The 21,580-nt window shown below is 25.6% G+C and overlaps 2 protein-coding genes across 2 annotated transcripts; both read left to right on the forward strand.

Annotated features, from left to right (window-relative positions):
- Positions 1–23: 23 nt before the first annotated feature.
- LOC122511216 (pre-mRNA 3' end processing protein WDR33) lies at positions 24–12,435 on the forward strand. Its single transcript, XM_043626344.1, has 9 exons — positions 24–264; positions 566–1,042; positions 1,123–1,392; positions 3,549–3,700; positions 5,302–5,399; positions 5,703–6,063; positions 7,938–8,149; positions 8,227–8,562; positions 10,668–12,435. The coding sequence occupies exons 2-9, from the start codon at positions 719–721 to the stop codon at positions 11,939–11,941; spliced, it is 3,027 nt and encodes a 1,008-aa protein (XP_043482279.1). The 5' UTR covers positions 24–264; positions 566–718; the 3' UTR covers positions 11,942–12,435.
- A 1,025-nt stretch (positions 12,436–13,460) lies between these two features.
- LOC122511154 (FACT complex subunit Ssrp1) lies at positions 13,461–21,438 on the forward strand. Its single transcript, XM_043626221.1, has 13 exons — positions 13,461–13,645; positions 14,117–14,302; positions 14,379–14,594; positions 14,810–14,985; positions 15,106–15,241; positions 15,315–15,418; positions 15,539–15,667; positions 17,933–18,224; positions 18,417–18,710; positions 18,876–19,067; positions 19,214–19,459; positions 19,592–19,654; positions 21,156–21,438. The coding sequence occupies exons 1-13, from the start codon at positions 13,595–13,597 to the stop codon at positions 21,261–21,263; spliced, it is 2,193 nt and encodes a 730-aa protein (XP_043482156.1). The 5' UTR covers positions 13,461–13,594; the 3' UTR covers positions 21,264–21,438.
- The last annotated feature ends 142 nt before the right edge of the window (positions 21,439–21,580 follow it).

Here is a 21,580-nt window from a genome sequence, read left to right on the forward strand (position 1 = left end):
GGAAGTGGTGGAACACGCCGGAAACCATACTACTCGTCTGTAATGGCGGCGATCACATCATTCGTGAATCGTGAAAGTTTTGCATATTACGTTTGTCAATTGATCGATGGTGAAAACGCGACGGAATTATTTCACTTTAACATTTTGCACACTAATGAAAAACTGTTGATCCAAAATGATCAATAGTTTTTGATTTATTTTTTGGTGCTAAAACCAGATCACTTTGGAAAAGTTTATAACACGCCAAGGGAGTGTATTTCCACAGTAAGTATACATATAATACAATAACTACATATTATAATAATGCTTATTATTTTCAGTTCTACTCCAAGTTCGTTTTTTTAAGCAAAATAATTAAATTTCTATAGAATTCCTGCTTGAAATAGAAAATTCTTTTACAAGTCGTAGTGTTAAAAGAAAATATTTCTTTTTGTAATCAGTTAATAATTTTGTCAGCAAATAGTTTAAATTTGGATAAGATAAATATTGCTTAAGGATAGTTAAAGTATTTTTCTAAATTCAAAACTTTGTGATTGAAAAATTAATAAATTACTTTTATTTTCAGCGATCCAGATTAACTCTTATAACAATGGGAGAATTTTCACTTTTAATTTAGACTTTCAGGAAAATGCAGGTACAACGAGAGCTGCATTTCTCAAAGAAATTTTAATTTAATTTTTTGGTTACTATTTTGTGAAATAACCAAAATACAAAAAAAATGGCAACAAACGCTCAGTTTCTAACCCCCCCACCCCCGATTAATCTTCCCAATATGTCAGTTCCTCCACCTTCGACACCAAATTTATCCGCACCGCCACCAACACTAACGACAATCAACACTTCGGCAAATTATCAACATCGTTACAACAATCATCGAGAAGCAAATAGGGGCTTCTTTAAACCCTTCAGACCCTATCATGCACCCAAAGTAATATCCGGTGGTCAGGATGCATTACAAGACGAATTCGATGGCAAGAGACTTCGTAAATCTGTTATGAGAAAAACGGTCGATTACAATTCGGCGATTATCAAATGTCTTGAGGTAATTATTTTGAAAAGTGTAAATTTTTGGATTTTTTTTTTTTTTTGAAATAAAATGGAAATAATTTATTTTTTCCGTAGAATCGAGTTTGGCAGAGGGATTATCGGGATAGACGGGCAGTTCAACCGGATGTTATTTATTATCCGGATTTGCTTCCACCTCCGAGTTATGTTGATAATCCTATTAATGCGGTTACAACGAGATTCGTGAAAACGGCGACGAATAAAATGCGTTGTCCTATTTTCTGTATGGCTTGGACACCGGAGGGAAGACGTCTCGTCACTGGTGCTTCCAGTGGTGAATTCACTTTATGGAACGGTCTCACTTTTAATTTTGAAACTATTCTACAGGTATGATATCGAAATAATGATATCAGGCATCACAGAGTTCCCTTTTTTCGAATTCGGCACTTTTTTTACCTTTTTTTTATGATTTGTCACATTTTTCCTTTTTTCACAGATTTTCCTCTTTTTTTTATTTTTTGGTGATTTGTCCCTTTTTTCAATTTTGGCGCTTTTTTTTATCTTTTTTGTTGATTTGTCACCTTCTTCACTTTTTTTTGTCGATTTCTCCCCTTTCTCACCTTTTTCTAAACAAAAATAAAGAAATTTTTCTTCTTTTTTTTATACGCAAATAATTTTATAAATATTAAGGTGGTTCATCTAATAGAATGCAGACTACTAGGAAAATTATTAATTAACTTTCAAATAATTAAAATAATTATTATTAATAGTATTTTCTTGAAAAACGAAAAATATCATTTTTCGAGAAAAAAATTGATAATCAAAATATTTATCTATTTTTATACAATTTACACATTTTTTCATTTTTTTCAAAATAACCCATATTATATTCAAATAGAATAATTTTTCATTTCAAAAAAATGTTATAAAAGCGATCTTGTATAGAATTTTTGAAAAAAATTTATTTATTTGAATAATAAATTTTGTCTTTGTTTAAACAAACAAACATATTTTTAAAATTTTGATTTTATAAATAAATCTTTAGAACTGAATAAATATTTTGATATTAAATTTTTAAATAATTGAAAACAAATAAACATATTTTAAAAATTTTTTAAATTCAAAATTAAGCATTTTCTAAAGAAAATAAACTTTAAAATCTTAAAAATCTTAAAATAAACCTTAAAAAATTGTTGTATTTTTTTCCAAATGATGATCAACAAGTTTTTAAACGTTGAATAGAACGAAATAATTTTTTCTAAAAGCATTTTCATAAATTACTGTTTGCAATAAAAATTAAAAGTACATATTTTAAATTCAGAAACTTCAGTATTAATTTTCTTTTTAGTGATGCAAAATTATTACAATAAAAATTTGATTTTAAGAAGAAATAAATGAATTTCGTTCATTTAAACGTTCAAAACTTTAGGATCATTTCAAGTGAGAGTTTTTCTCTTTTTTACATTATTCTGGTTAATTAATTTATAATTTCAGTTCAGAAATGATTTTCTAAAAATATCTCTCGTCAATGGGCGAAAGCTGAAAATAATTAAAAACTTTTTCAATTTAAAAAATTGATATATCATGGATTTTTAGAAATACATAAAAATATAAATCGCATCATTTTTAAAAAAAATTCTATAATAAATTTGAATTTTACATTCAGTGAAACCAGTTGGAATGCAACTCGATTTCTTAAATTTTATTACAGTAAACAATCCTCAAAAAAAGTGTTGTATAATTTAATATGGTAATAATTTCTATTCTAGAATTAAGTGAAAATAATTCTTGTTCAACATTTTTGAATAGAAAAAAATTTTTTTAGAGTTGCATTCCGACAGGTTCGATTCTATAAAGAAATAAATTTTTATTTTCAATATTTTTTCTGGAAAATTGATATTTATTTTTTCAGAAAATTTTATTAATAATAAAATTTCAATTTTTTAAATATTGATTATTTTTTTAAAACTGCATTTCTTAGCAAAAAGTAATAATAATAATAATAAATTTTAAATACAAAAGTTCAAAGTATTAATACATTGTTAATACTAACACATTTTAGTTTAAAATAAATTTTAAACTATGTAAAAATGGGGGACTAACTCTGTTTCATATAAAATTCAAAACATTTTAATTTGTTCTTTGGTTTATTTCCTGAAAAAGGGAATTTTCACCTTTTTTCGAGAATAAAAAGTACTGTGATGCCTGCTGATATTTTTAATCATTAATTTAATGACACTCGACAATTTTCTCCCTAAATGATTATTATCGAGAGAGAAAATTGTCGATTTAGACATTTTTTGTGTTTTCAAATTTAAATTTTGTCACTCGGCAAAATTTTGCCGAGTGACAAAATTTAAATTTGAAAACACAAAAAATGTATAAATTAGGGATAATTCCTAGAAAAAGTATTTTTAGTCAGGAATTATTAAATTCGGAATGTGTAAAATATTTTACTATTTTTATATTTAAAATTTTTTGATGCTATGAAATTATTTGTTTTTTTTTGGACAAGCAAAAAATTTGTAATTTATTTTGTTTAGGCTCACGACAGCCCAGTGAGGACGATGGTATGGTCACATAACGAGAGCTGGATGGTGACGGGAGATCATGCAGGCTATGTCAAGTACTGGCAGAGTAACATGAACAACGTCAAGATGTTTCAGGCTCACAAAGAAGCGATTAGAGGACTCAGGTATAGCATCAACCACACTAGTCCTTACGTCTCTTGCGGCACTTTAAACGACAATACGTCCATTCTTATTGTAGCTAAGTTATATAACGCGACTTTCATTCTCTTCTGTTTTTGGGTTTTCTCTATTCAATTCGCGGTAGTTTCAATTTTCGTCTGGGTACATAGGTGAAAGACTCTTATCATTCTCCAAGAAAAAGCATGCATTGAATTTTTATATATATTCTGAGAAGGTATTATTTTTACAGTAAAGAAGGTTTTTTTTTAATTTCAACTCTCGTTCATTTCAATGAACAACGAATTTGAATGAACAAATTCGAATTTACTTCTTGACGTAAAACAAAATTCTAATCATTCTGTGATTGAAGACTTGAACTCATTTTTCTAATTCGCCAAGTTGAAAGGGTAAACATGGTCATTGCATAAATTTTGTGAATGATAGAAAAAAGAAAATTTGCACAAAAATAAATAAATATTTCTTTATTTGCGTCTGATTTTTAATTTAGAGCAGTGTGTACGGTGAATTTTCCAATTAGTCCTTAGACCCAAGAAAAAAAAAAACTTGTAATTATAATAAATACAGCAACACACCCAAATCGTGATTTCCCAAATGAATAAATAATAAAAATGAAATCCTGTCTCCTTTCACCCAGTTGACAAATAAAAAAAATAAAAATACATTTTCAATACATTTTCAATGTGATGATTCAAATTTGGATGAATAAATAAAGGATTTTTTTTATTTCACTCACTGCATAGTGAGCAGATGTACACCTTTAATAATAATTGTGCAATAAAATGCTAAATTTGCAAAAAAAAGAAATAAAGTTGGAGCATCATCCGGTGGTCATGTGGCATCAAAAAATTACATATAAATTGAATGCATGACTCTCGCTGATGTAAAAATTGATATTCGCTAAAATAAAATTTTTTTGTTTGAGTGCCAGATATGACTATCGGAGATGATTTTTGTTTATTTACATTTTAGACGCTCCTCTTTTTTCGGTTTTACTCCTTAGTATATTTTGTTTTTAGAAGAGAAAAAAATTTCACGAGATTTTTTTTATTCATTCAAGCATAATTTGCTTCTTGAAAGGAAATCTCTAAAAAAAATCTAAAATGCATGTGAGACTTTCTGCTTCTCGAAGAATTTTCCATTTCGAATTTTTTAGCATGCAAATATATATTTGTTTAAAACTGTTTTTGCATTGAAGAAATTAAATATGAAAATTTTATCCCCTTCGGAAGTTAAAATTCCCCTTTTGCATATAATTATAAAATTCTGTTAAGTGTATAAAAATTTTCGTGAAAATTGGATTTTTTTTCATCAACTTTTGGATAATTAACGATTCTTCACCATTTAAAAATCATGGAAATTATTGAAATTCATGAATTATTGGTAAAATACTGAATAGCAATGATCGAAATAAAGAGATTTTGAAAAATAAATAAATGGCGTATGAAATATATTTAATATTTGTGCACTGTTGACATTTTTTTGAACTGAAAAGAGAAAATATTAGTGAAGGCTTTTTAACTAAATTTTCTGTGATGATTATTTAACAGTGCTCTCTAGCTTATAACTTGTTTTTTTGACCGGGTAGTTTCAGTCCGACGGATCACAAGTTGGCTACATGCAGTGACGACGGAACAGTCAGAATCTGGGATTTTCTACGCTGCCACGAAGAACGAATTCTCAGGGGTATACATTATTTTTTTCTCCTTAATAGAATTTATTGAAGTCGCGATTTTATTTTCAAATCCGTTTTTGAATTATTGAAAAGAAATTCCTGACACAATTTATTTATTTTTTTTTTTATGAATATTTTTCCAGAAAAGAGATTCAAAAACGTAGTGTAAACTTGTGTTCGTTTAGATATTTTGTATGAAAAAATGATAAAGGTTTTTTTATTTCGAGAAATTAGAAATTCGTTTAGAAAAAATGAAAATAGAACATATATATGTAAAAATGTAGATATTGTTGTTAAATGAAATATTTGTGCAGGTCATGGAGCGGATGTAAAATGCGTCCACTGGCATCCGCAAAAAAGTCTCGTCGTCTCTGGGAGTAAGGACAATCAGCAACCGGTGAAATTGTGGGATCCAAAGACGGGACAATCGTTGGCCACGTTACACGCTCACAAATCGACTGTGATGGATGTTAAATGGAATGAAAATGGAAATTGGTTAGTAACGGCTTCTCGGGATCATTTATTAAAATTATTTGACATCAGAAATTTGAATCAAGAAGTTCAAACATTTCGTGGCCACAAGAAAGAAGCTTCAAGTGTTGCTTGGCATCCAAGTCATGAAGGCCTTTTCTGCAGTGGCGGAAGTGATGGTGCAATTCTATTTTGGCACGTTGGGTAAGAGAAATTTATTTTCTGGACTATGAAAAAATTTCAATCGAATTGTTGTCTATTTTTTATTTCAAAAATAATTCTATAATTTAAGATCCAGTACTTCAATAATTTAATATGCAGTAATTAAATAATTTAATATTCACAGGGTTGCCACAATTCAGGAAAATCAGGGATTTCAGGGAAAAGTCAGAGAAAGTAGAATTGGTCAGGAAAATCAGGGAAAAGTCAGGAAATTTTATTTTTTAAAAAAAGCTGGAAAATATTTAGAATTCATAAAATAATTCTGAATTCCAATGTTTAGAAAATTTTGAAAATTACTAAAAAGAATTTATTATTTTTAAATTTCTTTTTGTTTGTTTTACAAACTTTGAATTTATAAAAAGGAAATTAAAATTTTTTTATTTCTGACAATATTTGAACCTTACAGAATATGAAATTGAATTTATTAAAAAACAATTGAATTCTTGAAGAACTATTTTAAAATTGTTATCTACTTATAAATTATTTAAAGAATAATTTCACGTAAATTAATTCACATAATTTCCAAAATAATTGAATTTTACAGAGTTGCATTTTCAATTTTCACAAATAATTAAATTTTAAAAGTTTTCAAATGTAAATTTTCGAAATTTCCAAAAATAATTGAATTCTATAAGGTTTCAAATTGAAATTTTAGAGAATTTCAAAAATAATTGAATTTTATAATATTTGCATTTACAATTTTCGTAAATAATTGAAAATTTCAAACGGTTTCGAATTGAAATTCTAGAAAATTTGAATTTTGAATGAATTTAATTGGAAATTTTGTAAAAAAAATTTTTTTTAATTTTAATTCAAATTCTTTTGAAATTAGTAGAATTTTTTAATATATACTTAATTATTAAAACTAATTGTTGTAGAAACGAATTCTCTAAATATTATTAAAAATAATTAATTTAGAGATGAATTTTTTGATAATTGTTAAAAAAAATTGATTTAGAGAAGAAGTTTAGTTAAAAACTATAAAAAATAATGGAATTTTGGAGAAGTTTCAAATAATAGCACTTTTTAGAAATAATTGAATTTTGAAAACGTTTCAAATTAAAATCTCCATTTTTAATACTTTTAATTAACAATTCTGTATAACTAATTTTTTTGGAAAATTTTAATCCAATTTTTTTGTAAATTATTTGAATTTTTTATTTATTTATTAATATATAGTTAATTTAATTCTTTGAATAATTGGATTCTCAAACAACTCGTCAAAAATTATTAATAATTAGAGAATTTTGTGAATTTAGAGAATATAAAAATTTTTTATTTAATTAGAGAATTAATTTAATTTAATTTAAATTTTCTAAATTTTTAGAGATAAATAAATAATGAAAAGCATTGCAGATTTTCAAAATTTGTTGATAAAATTCTTCACCAGAATTGAATTTTACGAAACATTCAATTATTCAATAGATTATTTATTATTGTATTTAAATAATTGAATTCTCGTAGAATATATCTAATAAAAAATTGATTTAAAAATGAATTTTAATTAAAAATTCTAGAAAATAATAATTTTTTTAAGTTATTGAATTTCAAAAGGTTCGAATTTGAAATTTTTGAAAATCTTAATTCCTATGGAAAAATAATTATGATTAAATATTTATTTAAAAAAAAAGTTATTAGTGTTTTCGAATAATTTTAAAATTAAAGTTTTAGAATATTTTTTTTGAGTATCTAGTGATTTTTAGAGCGAATCAGAATATTTTTTAGAGTCAAGGAAAAAGTAAAAATTTTATCTGGGAATCGGGAAAAAGTCTGGGAAAAAGCAAAATAAAATTTTTGTGGCAACCCTGATTAAATAATTCAAATAATTCAATAATTTAAACTGAATTTAATTTCAGAGCTGACAAGGAAGTTGGAGCAATTGAACAAGCACACGACAGTATTGTTTGGACACTTGCCTGGCATCCACTCGGACATATTCTCTGCTCAGGAAGTAATGATCACACGTCGAAATTCTGGACCAGAAACAGGCCCGGCGATCTTATGAGAGATAAATATAATTTAAATACTCTACCTGCTGGTGCAGTTGGTATTGATGATCACGAAATAGGTAAAAAAAAAACGAAGCATAAAACAAAATAAACATTTTTCAATTTTCTTTTTTTTTACATTAATTTTCATTTTTAGCTGATGAATATTCCGTAATACCGGGAATGGGACCAGAGGACAGAATTAACGCAGAAGGGGAAGCAGAGGACAAAAATGGTGGTATACCCGGTCTCGATTTGGATCACGCAATAGACGAAGGAAAGAAGTTCACTAATAAAAAAGTTCCTTACAGTAAACCAATTCCAAGAAACTTCCAAGCTCAATGGAATGAGATGGAAGGCGAAGATCAGGAGCAGGTTGAAGCTCTTAACGCTTTTGTTAATCAATTAATTGAAACAACGCCTGGAGCATTGCCATTGAATGAGGTTCAACCTAATGCCATTATACTTTATGGAAAAATGATTTCTGTCGAAAGTGGGTATTTTTAAAATTTTTTATTTCACTCTATTTAATTACAGGGTTGACACGCAACCTGGAAACCTGGAAATGTCAGGGAATTTTTATCGAAATCCTCTAAAATTGTTGTTTTCTAAAGTTATTGTGTTTATTCTTGAAATCTAATTTCAAAATTAATTCAATTTTAAAAGAATTGTGCTTATAGTTTTCATAAGTAGATGAACTTCAAAAGATTTTAATTTAAAATTTTGTAAAATTTTAATTTTAAATGAATTTAATTAAAAATTTTAAAAAACTTAGATTAAAAAAAAATTTTTTAAACTAAAGTTCTTCTGAAATTAGTTAAATTTTTTAATATATATTTCATTGATTATTAAAAATAATGGATTTATAGAAGAATTTTAGTTAAAAACACTAAAACAAATTAAATTTTCAAGCAATTAAAAATTATTGCAGAAATTTAATTATTTTCAAAAGTAGTAAAATTCTTCTCAGAAATTCAATTATTATCAAAAATTTTTATAAAATTCTTGGCAAAATTTTAATTATTTTCAAAAACTATATCCTCAATTCATTGATTTTTAATATCTACTATTTTACTGAAAATTCCTAAAAGAATTCAATTATTTAAAAAAAATTTTAATAAAATTCTACGCAAACATTTCATTTATTTTATAAATAATGAAAATTTCACAGCAATTCTTTTTTTTTCAAAATTATTTTCATAAATAATAACATTTTTTACAGGGATACAATTATTTTCATAAATAATGAAACTCAATGCTGAATTTCAATTATTTTTAATACAATTTTAATGGAATTCCTCGAAAAATGTAATTATTCTTAAAAATGTTATGAAAATTTATCAAAGAAATTCAATTATTTTAAAAACTTTTGCTACAATTTATTTTCTAGAATTTAAGTATTATTTTCAATACATTTTTAATTAAATTTCTTTAAAGAATTAAATTATTTTCAAAAATTTTAATGAAATTCTTTGAGTAACAATTCAATATTTTTCAAAATAATTTTAATAAAATTTTTCGCAGAAATTCAATTATGTTTAAAAATTTACAAAAATTCCTGTCAAAATTTCAATTATCTTTATAAATAATAAAATTTTCCTGCAAAATTCAATTATTTTTAAAAATTTCAATAAAATTCTTGGCAGAATTTTAATTATTTTCAAAAGTATTAAAATTTTTCAGAAGAATTCAATTATTTTCAAAAATATTTGAATTTTTCACAAGAATTCAATTATTTTCAACAATATTTGAATTCTTCACAATAATTCAATTATTTCCAAATATTTTAATAAAATTGTTCAAAAGAAATCAATTATTTTAAATACAATTTTAATTAAACTTTTAATTTTAATTATCAAAATTTTTCCAAGAATTAAATTATTTACATAATTCTTCGGAAGAATTCAATTATGTCGATAAATAACAAAATTATTCCCAAAAATTCAATTATTTAATAAAATATTTATTTTTGTAGTTAGATAATAATTGAATTCTCGTATAGAATTTTTTTAATAAATATTTATTAAAAAATGAATTTCATGAATTAAAATCTTTGAAAATTCGAACTTTTCATAATTTTGAATTAAGAATTCTGTAGAATTAATTTTTCTCAAAAAGTTTAATGGAATTTTTTTTTTTTTTTTAATTATTTGAATTTTTAATTTCTAATATTATTTAATTGAAGAATTTCCGAATAATCGAAATTTCGTAAAATGAAATTGTAAACAATTTGAAAATTCACAGAGAACTTTTTCAAAAATTATTTTTAAAAAATTGACTGAATGAAGAATTTTAGTTGAAATTTCTAGAAATGAATAATCGTAATGATGAAAATAATTTTTGAAGAAGTTACAAAGTAACAAAGTAGCAAGTTTTTTTGAATATCTTAATTTTTTATAAAAAAAATAATGATTAAATATTTATTTAAAAATGAAGTTATTGACGTTTTCGAATAATTTTCGTGTTAAAAACCTAGAATTCCGTTTTTTAACTTGGAAAAGTCAGGGAATTTGAAAAGAGAAAAAGCGTGGCAACCCTGAATTAGAATCTATTTATTTAATGCAATCATTTGTGCTACAAGTGTTAATTTTTTTACAGCTGGTAGCAAACTTGCGGAAGCGATATCCAAAGGTACGGACGCAATAAACAAGTTGGTGGTTTCTGGGGAAATTGAGGAATTAAAAGAAATAATGAATCAACAAGAGAATACGGAGGAAGACGAGGACTATCTTAACGACGAAGGGGAGATTGATTTTTCAAAAACACCAGATGTCGAACTTCCGCCACCCCTGCCAAGTTCTAAATTTGCACAGAATCCAGAATTATTGAAAGCTCTGAATCGTGGAGGAAAGAGAAAGTTCGATCAATTGATTGGATGGAGTGACGCTGGTGCAAGTGACAGAACGTCGAAAGTTCATCAACCAGTTTTCGGTGGTTCGATGAATGATGATTCTCAATCGAGTGAAAATTACTTGAAAGACGGATACAATGAGGAGGAGGAAGACGACGAGGAGGATTACAGGAGATTTATGGACGACGATGACTATAGATTTAATTCATCAGGACTCGGTAGATCTGATCTTGATGTGAGAAATAAATTTATGGATAAAGATTTCAGATTGGGAATGAACAGGCATTTCATGGACGATAGGGATTCGTTTGGTGAGAGGGATTCGTTTAGTGAACGGGATAGAGATGGGAATAGAGATTCGGACAGGGAGAGTAGATCTCGTTGGGAAAGTGATAAGGAAATTGGGGAGAGTAGCAAGTTTGGGAGTATGTTCGAAAAACCGCCGAACATGTCAACGATGCCTCCTCACTTGGGCAGTATGTCCAATCATCATAATATGCAGAACATCAATCCGAATATGCCGCCCCCAATGTCGAATATGGGACCGCATTCTAATATGCCGCCACATTCGAATAAGAGTATGGGAATGGATGGACCACTGCCGCCTCACATGATGCATCCACCGCCTCCTTTTGGACCCAACGGACCACCGCCGCCACCCTTTGGACCCAACTTCCGACCGAATGGTCCGAATTTCGGTCCGAACTTTCGTCCAATGGGTCCTTTCGGTAGTCAGGGCCCACCGTTCAATAGTTTTGGTCCACCCAATTTTCGAGGTCTTAATGGCCCTCCAAACTTTGAGCGACCTGGATACGGACCAAATTTCAGAGGCCCACCGCCAAGGCCCGGCGGTCCGAATTTTAATCCAGGTTTCGGAAGTTTTGGTCCGAATAAAAACGGTCCAAACATGGGCATAAGAGGACCGAACGACAGTGGAATGGGTATTAGAAACAACTTTAACGGTCGGGGCCGAGGTCGCGATGGTGATGGGTCTAGAGGAATGGGAAGGGATAATTACTGAAAAAAATAAACATTAAAAAAATGTGTACAAAGATTATCGTTTTAGTGTAAGTTTGTAAAATTTGTGTCATCTTCAAATAGAGGAAACTAACAATCAAATTATCATTTGAAGATGTAAGACTGTAATTCGTTGATAGATTTTTTTTAATGTTACAAGAAGTCATTTGAAGTCATTTCTTGGTCAAAATGCCGAAAATAAGAGAAAGAAAGAAAGGTAAAATTACGAATTCAAAAGTAAAACGTGAAAGCTGTAATATATTATTACTATTACTAATTTAAATATTAAATGTCCAGCTCCAAAATGAGAAGAGCCTTTCTCACAAAGTTGCCTTTGAGAAAGAATTTGAACTTAATTGTATTTCTGAGATAAGGCACTAAAAAAAAAAATATAGAAAGGAACTGTGGGTCATCATGTCAGGCACAAATTCTTGTGTTTGAGTCAAAAAGCAGTTTACTTATTCATTATTAAGAAAAAATAAATTTAATTAAATGCAAGCAACAAAAATTTCCTCCTAACCACTTGTGTCCTAATTTTTAACAGCGGGAAATATTTTTAAATAATTAGGACTTTTTTTTCAAAACCGTCATGATCGATAAATTGAATAAAAATTTATTTATTCTATTGGCCAATGGCAACATTGAAAAAAAGACGTAAATCGTAATATTTACATGAGAGAGAAAAGGATAGGTTTATCTTTTGTCCTCAACATTACGTTTACAATTTTCCTTATTATTAGCTATAGTTTTTGAAAATTGAAACTAGGAAATAAATCACTTATTGCTTCCTCTCAAAGGAAGCTTTATATACTGATGTCGATTTTCGACTTTCTTAGAATCAATTATTTTTACAAATTTTAAAGTGTAGAATATATATTTCGTCCAGAAGAACAAATGTCCGGATGTAATTCTTGTGGACAAATTTTCTCTTACACGTTTTGACGGATTTTGATAAAATTTTTTACGTGTATTACGGTCACAAATATCTAAAATCAGACAAAAGGATTTTCAAAAATAACTCAAAAAAATTATTTTAAGCAATTTTTTATTTTTTAAAAAAATTAATTTTTGTATTTTTTGAAATAACTTTTTTCATTAATTCTTATGAAAATTGTATTCCTGGCATGAATACGAATCGATTCATGTATGTGTAAAGTATAGTATATTTTATCAATATTTATAAAATTAATCGATATTTTTATTTTCCACAAAAAATTGAAATTTTATCTTAACACTTTAAAATATTTATTCTATAATAAAAAATTAGGCAGTTTATTATATATTATATTGAGGAAGCTAAATGGTCATAAAATGAATAACTTGTTTTTAGTTTGAGTTGACTTACTTTTACTTGAGCTTTTAAATTGTTTCAAAATGAAAATATTTTAAAAATCTTTCGCAAAACTTTTCTTTGACTTCTTCTTGTCCAGAAATTGTATTTCTGGTTCGTTATTTGGTCTGCAGATGGCCAAGAACGTAAATTCCAATTAAAAATTTCGTTAAAGTTTGCTAATCTACGTTTTTTTATATAGTTTTGAATAACGCGTTTTAACTCGTTTTCTTTGTGAATGTGTTTGTGAAAATTGCTTTAATTTTCTCATAGTTTATTTATGCAAAATTGAACAAAAACCGAACTAGAATAGTATAGAAGTTAAAAATGGACTTCCTGGAGTATGCTGATATTACGTCGGAGGTTAATGGAGCAATGGTAAATAGTATTTTTTAAAACAATTTTTCACGTTTCGAATTTCGATATTAGCCGCAATCATAACCTATAAATTTTCCTTTTTTCAAACAATAATTTATAATGAAAACAATGGTTTTGTATTCAAAAAGAAATATTTTGAAAAAAAAGTAGTTAAACTATTTTTATTTACATTATGTTTTTAATTAATCTTTAATCTGTCGAATCTGTTGTTGACAATAAATTTTGGTCAAATATAAGCCTGGCGTCCAAAATGTTAAAATGCCGCCAAATTTTTTGATTATTTTATTCTGTATTTTAATTAATTTTCGTCCAGTTCCTTGTAAGTTTTTGTTTAAAAAAATGCTTTTTAGTTGTAAAATTATTTCTTGATTTTATCATTTGTTAGTCTTTATTTTATTTACATCGTTTTTTGGTGTGTAATTAATTAAATTTTCAATTTAATTTTAATTATTTTATGGTTTTTTTTTGCAGACTCCTGGAAAATTAAAATTAACAGATCAGCATCTGATTTTTAAGAATCAGAAGACTGGGAAAGTTGAACAAATACCTTCCGGTGATATGGACATGGTCAGTTACTTAAAATTTGTAAATACTTGGGGTCTGCGAATTTTCTTGAAAAATGGAACTCTTTACAGATTTAGAGGTTTTAAGGAAGGCGTAAGTTTCTTGTTTTCTTTACATTCTTTTTGGAGTTTTTCAAAAGATATTGTTTAAAATTAATCTGATATTTCAGGATCAAGAAAAAATGGCAAAATTCTTTAAGAGCAATTACAATAAAGATATGCTTGAAAAGCAGCTCAGTTTAAAAGGATGGAATTGGGGAACAGCTAGATTTGAAGGATCAGTATTAAGTTTCGATGTTGGTCAACACACGGCTTTTGAAATTCCCTTATGCAACGTTTCCCAGTGTACGACTGGCAAAAATGAAGTTACTCTAGAATTCCATCAGGTGATTAAAACTTTATTTATTCTAAATCCACCGAAGAAAAATAATCCACCCGTTTATTTTATTTTTATAATTATTAATCGCTTGACAAGATCTTTCGACTTTGATGTATAATTAATAAAATAAAAATAAATATTTAGATATACCTAATAATGAAATTATAAATAAAATTTTATAATATAATTAATAAAATGAAAATAAATATTTCCATTTTACAGAATGATGACGCTCCGGTAAATTTAATGGAAATGAGATATTATATTCCAACTAGTGACAGTGTTGAGGCAGATCCTGTCGATGCTTTCCATCAACAAGTCATGGATAAAGCTTCAGTCATCAGTGTCAGTGGCGATGCGATTGCCATATTTAGAGAAATTCAATGTCTCACTCCTAGGTAACTTTACTAGAATTCATAATTGATTAATTTAATAATAATTTAGAAGAAAAAATATCAAACGTTCTGAACTTCGTCACAATTATTTAGAACAGATATTGAATTGTGATTTTTTTACAGGGGTCGCTATGACATTAAAATTTTCCAATCTTTCTTTCAACTTCACGGAAAGACTTTTGATTACAAAATACCAATGTCTACGGTACTCAGATTATTCCTCCTTCCACACAAGGACAGCAGGCAAATGTTCTTCGTGGTAAGTTTCCTTTTTTTTGAGCCGTTTGAAAATTTTTCCCACTTGTATTAAAATTTAAATAAAAATATTACAGGTGAGTTTAGATCCACCGATTAAACAAGGACAAACTCGTTACCATTATTTAGTTCTCTTATTTAATCAAGACGAAGAAACATCGATAGATTTACCATTCTCCGAGTAAGAAGTTTTTCTTATATTTTTATCGATAAATTATATCTGGAATTTTTTTAAAAATTTATTTTAAAAATTTAAAATTTTTTAAATATTAAATAAACTATTTAAAATTGTCAATTTCAGGGAGGAATTAAAAGAAAAGTACGAAGACAAACTAACAAAGGAATTAAGTGGACCAACATATGAAATTCTTGGGAGAGTGATGAAAGTTATTATTAATAGAAAGCTCACAGGTCCTGGAAATTTCAAAGGGTAAGAGTACAAAAAATTGATTTAATTAATTAAATTTAACAGGGTTCGAACTAGGTCCGTAAATCCCGTAAAGGTCCGTAAATTTGCTTCAAGTCCGTAAAAGTCAGTTTTTGTGAAAAATGGTCCATAAAGTTCGTAATTTGATTGAAAAAAGAAGAAAAGTTAGTGAATAGTTCGAAATAATTTAAAGAATTTTCCAGAAAAATTCAATTATTTTCAAAAGTAATAAAATTCTTCGCAGAAATTCAATTATTTTCTAAAATTTTAATCAAATTTTTGGCAAAATTTCAATTATTTTCAAAAGTTTTCTCAAATTCATGATTTTCAATATCTACTATTTTAATAAAATTTTCCAAAAGAATTTCATAATAAAAAAAATTTGAATAAAATTCTACGCAAACATTCAACTATTTTCATTAATAATAAAAATTTTTTCAGAAATTCAATTATTTACAAATTTTTTATAAATTTCTTCGCAATAATTCAATTATTTTCATAAATAATAAAATTTTTACAGGACTTTAATTAATTTCGTAAATAATAAAATTCTTTTCGGAATTCAATTATTTTCATAAATAATAAAACTCATTGCAGAATTTCAATTATTTTTAATGCAATTTTAATCGAATGACTCGAAAATGTAATTATTCTTAAAAATTTTATTAAAATTCGTCCAAAGAATTTGATTATTTAAAAATTTGTTGATAAAGTTTTTTATAACAATTTAATTTGAAGATACATTAAATTAATAAATTATTTATTTTTCTATTTAAATAAATGAATTCTCGTAGAATTTACTAATAAAAATTGTTTTAAAAATGAATTTCAGTTAAAATTTTAGATTATTAAGGTCTACAAATAAAAAATTTTAGATTATAATTAAATATTAAAAGGATTATAGCGTGAATTTTTTGAAATAATTGAATTTTGAAAAGGTTTCAAAATAAAATCATTGAAATTCTGAATTTTTCATATTTTTAACAAACAATTCTGTAGAAAATTCTTTTGAAAAAGTTTAATTAAATTTTTTTAAAAATTATTTCAAGTTTTTATTTTCTAATATATATTTAATTGAAGAATTTATGAATAATTGAAATTTTGTAAAATTGAATTGTAAACAAATGAATTTGAAAATTATCAACGAACTTTCTTAAAAATTATTAAAAATTTTGGATTTATAGAAGAATTTTAGTTAAAAATACTAAAAAAAAATTTTTATTTTGGAGAAGTTACAAATTATTGCTGAAATTTAATTATGCTGAAAAATATAAAATTCTGTTTACGAATTCAATTATTTTCATAAATAATAAAACTCATCGCAGAATTTCAATTATTTTTAATACAATTTTAATTGAATTCTTCAAAAATTTTAATAAAATTTAATTATGTTCAAAAATATATAATTGTTTTTTGGAATTCAATTATTTTTAATACAATTTTAATTAAATTTCTCTAAAAATGTAATTATTCTTAAAAATTTTATTAAAATTCGTCCAAAGAATTTAATTATTTAAAAATTTGTTGATAAAATTCTTTATGAGAATTCAATTTTAAGAAACATTCAATTATTCAATAAATTATTTATTTTTGTATTTAAATAATTGAATTCTAGTAGAAGTTTCTAATAAAAATTTATTTAAAGATGAATCTTAATTAAAATTTTAGATAATAATTATAAATATTAAAAGTAATATAGCTTGAATTTTTAGAAATAATTGAATTTTGAAATTAATTTTTTTTTAAAAGTTCAATATTGATTTTCTTTTATATTATTTGAAGTTTTTATTTTTTAATATGCATTTAATTGAAGAATTTATGAATAATTGAAATTTCGTGAAATTGAATATTGTAAATAAATGGATTTGAAAATTGCCAAAGAACTTTTTCGAAAATTATTAAAAGTAATTGATCTAAAGTAGAATTTTATTTAAAAATTTTTGAAAATAATAATTCAATTGAAATGATGAAAATAATTTTGAAAAAGTTACAATAACAATATTCTTATAATACAAAATAATGATTTTATCACTGGGCCATCTTTAATTATTGTATTATGAAAAAATTTAATTTATAATTAAGTAAAATGTTCTTTTATTTAACTCGGACTGGTTACATTTTTGTCAGTAATTGATCCGTAATTTTTCATTTTTGGTCCGTAAAGTTCGTATTTTTAAATACTTTTACTGGTTCGAGCTCTGATTTAATTATAATAAAAGTGGAAAAAAAACTTAGAATAGTTTTGTTTTATTCGGTTTTTTATTTCAGACATTCAGGTACTCCGGCAATCGGCTGTTCCTTCAAGGCAGCAGCTGGATATTTATATCCTCTCGAAAGGGGATTTATGTATGTACATAAGCCACCTATTCACATTCGTTTCGATGAAATTTCTTCGGTAAACTTTGCTCGAGGTGGCGGATCGACAAGATCTTTCGACTTTGAAATAGAATTAACGAGTGGAATCAATCACACGTTTAGCAGCATTGAAAAAGGAGAGTACGGAAAGCTGTTTGATTTTATTACTTCTAAGAAACTTCGAGTGAAGAATAGAGGAAAGGGGGTATGTAATTTTCGCCTATAATTAATCTGAATTGTTCGATTTTTGATTTTATTTAATTGGTCGATTTTATTTAATTCCTCAATTTTATTCAATTCGTCGGTTTTATTTACTTTAATTAATAATACAATTATTATTAATATTAAATTTTAATTACTTGGTCGATTTTATTTCATTGTTCTGATTTTGTTTCAGGATAAAGTCAACTACGACGATGACTTTGGTGGCAGTGATCAAGAAGCTGAACCAGACGCATATTTGGCTCGAGTTAAGGCCGAAGCACAAGAAAGAGACGATGATAATCAAGATTCAGACAGTGAATCGACAGACGAAGATTTCAATCCAAATCAAGCCGAAAGTGATGTGGCGGAGGAGTATGACAGCAATCCTGCTACCACGGACAGCGATGAAGGATCTGATGCTTCTGGAGATAGTGGCAAGGAAAAGAAAAAGAAGAAGGAGAAAAAGTCGAAATCCGCAAAAACAATTGTAAGTATATTACTAAAATTAAATATAATATTTAATTAGATTAACACATTTAATTAACTCATTAACTCATATTCTTAATTAAGAAATAGACAGTAATTTTTGCAAATAGGGGGAAATAAAATAGCAAATGAATTTTCTTATTAAATGAATTTATTTTCCAAATAGTCCGAGAAGCCGAGAAAAGCACGAAAGCCGAAAAAGGAGAAAGATTCCAATAAACCAAAAAGACCAGCCACTGCTTTCATGATGTGGTTGAATGCTACTAGAGAAAAAATAAAGTCTGATAATCCTGGAATCAGTGTTACTGAAATTGCGAAGAAAGGCGGTGAAATGTGGAAGGAGCTGAAAGATAAATCGGTAAAGTCTTTGTGTACTTACATTTTTTTGTACTCTTCTTTGGAAGAAAAAGATTTTTTTTTATTTTGTATAATTTATTGCTTCTTTTATATAATATTCTTCTTGTATATATAATATATTTATTTTTAATTATAAATTATTAACAGGAATGGGAAGAGAAGGCAAACAAGGCCAAAAAGGAATACGCTGAAGCTATGAAAGATTATGTTCCAGCTGAAGGGGACAGTACATCTAAAACTAAAAAAGAAAAAAATCCCAAGAAGGATAAAGACGATAAAAAGAAGAAAGATACCAAGAAAGACTCATCTCCTTCTAAAGCCGCTTCTGGTTCATTTAAGAGCAAGGAATACATCAGCGACGATGAAAGTAGCAGCGATGAAGATAAGAAGAAGGTACTTATACTTTGAAACTAGTTTCCAATAGAATAAATTTTATAATTATTAAATTAACTATTTTAACCAAGTTTACAATTATTATAATTAATAATATAATAAATAAATAACCACTTGCTATTGAATTTTCAGGCCAAGTCTTCTGATAAGAGAAAACATTCCGATAGCGAAGAAGAGAAGAAGCCGAAAAAGAAAGTAAGTACACTATTATAAATGTACATTCTATTTCTAATTATTAAAATTTGCTTTTTTGTTACGTAAGAATTTTGGGAATAATTGAATTTCAACGAAGATCTTTAGTAAAATTATAAAATCCTAATTCAATTCTTTTTATGAATTTCTTTGAATTTTTTTAAAATAATAGTTTCATTGATAATTTTAATTGGAAATTTTTAAAGTAATTAAATTTTATGAAGAATTTTTATTAAACTTTTAAAGTAATTGTGTTTCTTAATAATTGAAATTAAACATTTAATTATTGAATTTTATTAAAATTTTCAAAAAATAATTAAATTCTTCTGAGAATGTTATTACAATTTTTTAAAATAATTTAATTCATTCAAAAATGTTATTAAAATATAAAAAATAATTAATTTGATTACTAAATTTTATTAAAATTGTATTGAAAATAATTAAATTTCTTAGAAGAATTTTATTCCTAATAAAAATAATTGAATATTGTTTCAAAGGATTTATTAAAATTTTCAAAAAATAATTGGATTCTTTCGAAACCTTTTTTTAAAAATTAAAAAAAATTGAATTGCTTCGAAGAATTTATTAAAATTTTAGGAAATACCTACCTATTTGAATTTTTTTGAAAAATATTGAAAATTAAAAAAAAAATGAATTCTTTCATCAAATTTGATTAAAATTGTATTTAAAATATTATATTATAATATATATTATATTATAATTTTAGAAAATAATTGAATTCTATCGTGAAATTTTATTCAAAACAATTAAATTGTTTTGAAGGGTTTATAAAAATTTTAGAAAATAATTGAATTCTTTCGTGAAATTTTATCAAAATTTTGTTAAATATAATTGAATTTTTGCAAAAAATTTTACTATTTATAAAAATAATTGAATTGTTTTGAAGGATTTATTATAATTTTAGAAAATAATTGAATTCTTATTTGTAAATTTTAAAAGCGAATTAAAAAAAATGAATTCTTTTGGAAATTTTAAAAGTGAATTAAGAAAAAAATTGAATTCTTTCGTGAAATTTTATTGAAAATAATGAATCTTTGCGAAGATTTTACTATTAAAATAATTTGAATTGATTCGAAGAATTTATTAATTTTTGCAAAAAATTTTACTATTTATAAAAATAATTGAATTCTTTCGAAGATTGTTATTATTTATGAAAATAAATGAATTCTTGAGAAGAAATTAAATTTTTTGAAGATATAAACAATAATAATTAATTGTGTACTTAATGAATGAATTTTTTAAATTCTGATTATGAAATTATTCAAAAATTTTGTATTTAAAAAAAAAATTTTGTTATTCTCATAATAATAATAATAAATTGAACATCACGTTCGTAAGATTTGCTAGTTAAATATTAAAATTAAATAAAAAGTAGTAAGTAGTAAAATTAAATATTAATTTAAATACTTAATATTAAATTTTTTAATATTAAAATTACGGTTTAATTATTAACCGGTAATAATAATTAATATTTTTATTCCAGCCGGAAAAGAAGAGTAAAAAGGAAGAATCTGAAGACGAGGCTAGCTTAGATGAACCTGAAGAAAGTACTCCACCAACTAGTGACGACGATTCCAAGGGAAGCGATTAAATCACCTTCTTTATTCACAATTTTCACAAATACACGTTCAACATTCACAAAAATAGTAGTTTCATAATTATGTAATTAAGTATCGTTTTGTATTTAAAAAGAAGCCCTTTAAGAATAAGTCAGGGAATAGAAAAATGTGTCCCTTTTTTATTGTCATTAAATATTATATAGAATATTTTATTAATTTTTTTTTAAACAAACATTTTCAGACTGGATATTTTAATAAATAATATAATAATTAAGAAAAAATTCTTTTTTTAATTCTCCCGCGAAAAATTTGAATCTTCCTTAAGGTGTCTTCATATTGTTGGTCTCTT

Source organism: Leptopilina heterotoma, unplaced genomic scaffold, assembly GCF_015476425.1.
Source record: "Leptopilina heterotoma isolate Lh14 unplaced genomic scaffold, ASM1547642v1 Lhet_81, whole genome shotgun sequence".
NCBI classification, from domain to species: Eukaryota; Metazoa; Arthropoda; class Insecta; order Hymenoptera; family Figitidae; genus Leptopilina; species Leptopilina heterotoma.